The 1,386-nt window shown below is 39.2% G+C and overlaps 1 protein-coding gene across 1 annotated transcript in view; it reads right to left on the bottom strand.

Annotated features, from left to right (window-relative positions):
* Positions 1–746: 746 nt before the first annotated feature.
* The window catches only part of LOC102857848 (dnaJ homolog subfamily A member 1-like), a 2,976-nt gene continuing 2,336 nt past the window's right edge, over positions 747–1,386 (bottom strand). The window contains exon 3 of the mRNA XM_006894050.1: positions 747–1,377. Within this exon, the coding sequence (XP_006894112.1) occupies positions 747–1,377 (631 nt within the window). The remainder of the gene's footprint in view (positions 1,378–1,386) is intronic.

The following is a 1,386-nucleotide window of genomic DNA, read 5'->3' as shown; positions in this document are numbered from 1 at the left end:
TGACTTAACCCAACTCCTATGACTATAGGAGTGAGAAAACTCAGGGACTTATCATGATCCAAAGAGAAGGGGTGAATAGAAAGATGGCACAGTTGAAGGGAATGCCGTTCTGAAAGTGCGTGATCTTAAGCAGCGGTATATGGTGATAAAAGCCCTTCTTTAGCAAGGTATCACTGTCATCACTGATACCCAAGGCTAAACTATATACACATTGTGCCATTTCTTACAGTTGAGGCAGTAAGATAAATGCAGAGGTATTACAATGAATCCCATACACTACAAGTAACTATACAAAACAACACTTCTAAAAAAAAACAACACTTCTCCACAAATTAAAATTTTCTTCTAGTTGCCAGTTTGCACATACAGAGTTTTAATTCCAGAGCTTAACAATTAAGGGTCATACACTAAAGTCATACATATACCTAGCATTTCAGTCTAAGCTATCCCATGTGCATAGCTGAAAATAATACAATATGTGGCCTAACATACACTAGGGGAGAAAATTTTTCCTTTTTAAACCAAAAGCAGTTTTTACAAATATTAAATTTCTCCTTACACCCCGAATTCATCATACATACAGAGCAAAGTCAGAGCTTTTATATGAGTTTATTCATTTAACTTTAAAACACTACTATAGTTGAATATTAAAACAAAAACAATAGCCAAGTAGTGAGCATATTATGATTACAGTCCTTCACGTATGCACTTGCTGCGTATTAAGTGCAGTGGACTCAATGGCCGCATTAAGAGGTCTGACACTGAACCCCGCCTCTGGGGTGATGGTCGTCATCCTCATATGCTTCTCCATTGTAATGGCGGCGGCGTTCCTGGTTTGGATCGAAGTCCACCAGTTCTACTTGATCCATTTCATCAGTCTCTTCTACCTCTTTCCTCTCAGGTAGGAGTTTTTCCAGCAGAGAGAGTTTTTCAGGAGAGAGAAAGCCATTCTCGGGAAAGTTAACCTTAAATTCAATGATTAGGCTCCCTTTTATCATATGGTCTACGATAATTGGCATGCCTTCATTTAACACACGTTTAATATCCTCATGCTTGACAATCTGACCTGGATGAGAGGTGATGACTATGGTTCGGTTGTCAAGAGTGGATATTGGCTTTTGGAAGCCACACAATGCTTCAACCAGCTGTATGTCTATACACATAAAAAGGTCTTCTCCTTGTCTTGTAAAAACAGCATGATCCTTTTGATCTAAAACAATGATAATATCTCCAGGCTCTAGTCCTGGCTCTTGGTCTCCTTCACCACGGAATGTTATCTTCTGACCATCTTCCATGCCTTTGTCAATGTGAACTTCTAGAATCTTCTTCTCTCGGACTATCTTCCTTCCATTGCAGCTTTTACATCTGTCTTTAGGGCTGATCCGT

Source organism: Elephantulus edwardii, unplaced genomic scaffold (assembly GCF_000299155.1).
Source record: "Elephantulus edwardii isolate Elephantulus edwardi_28Jun2011 unplaced genomic scaffold, EleEdw1.0 scaffold00133, whole genome shotgun sequence".
Classification (NCBI taxonomy): domain Eukaryota; kingdom Metazoa; phylum Chordata; class Mammalia; order Macroscelidea; family Macroscelididae; genus Elephantulus; species Elephantulus edwardii.
The sequence above is the reverse complement of the archived record's forward strand: the minus strand, read 5'-3'. Positions and strand labels throughout refer to the sequence as shown.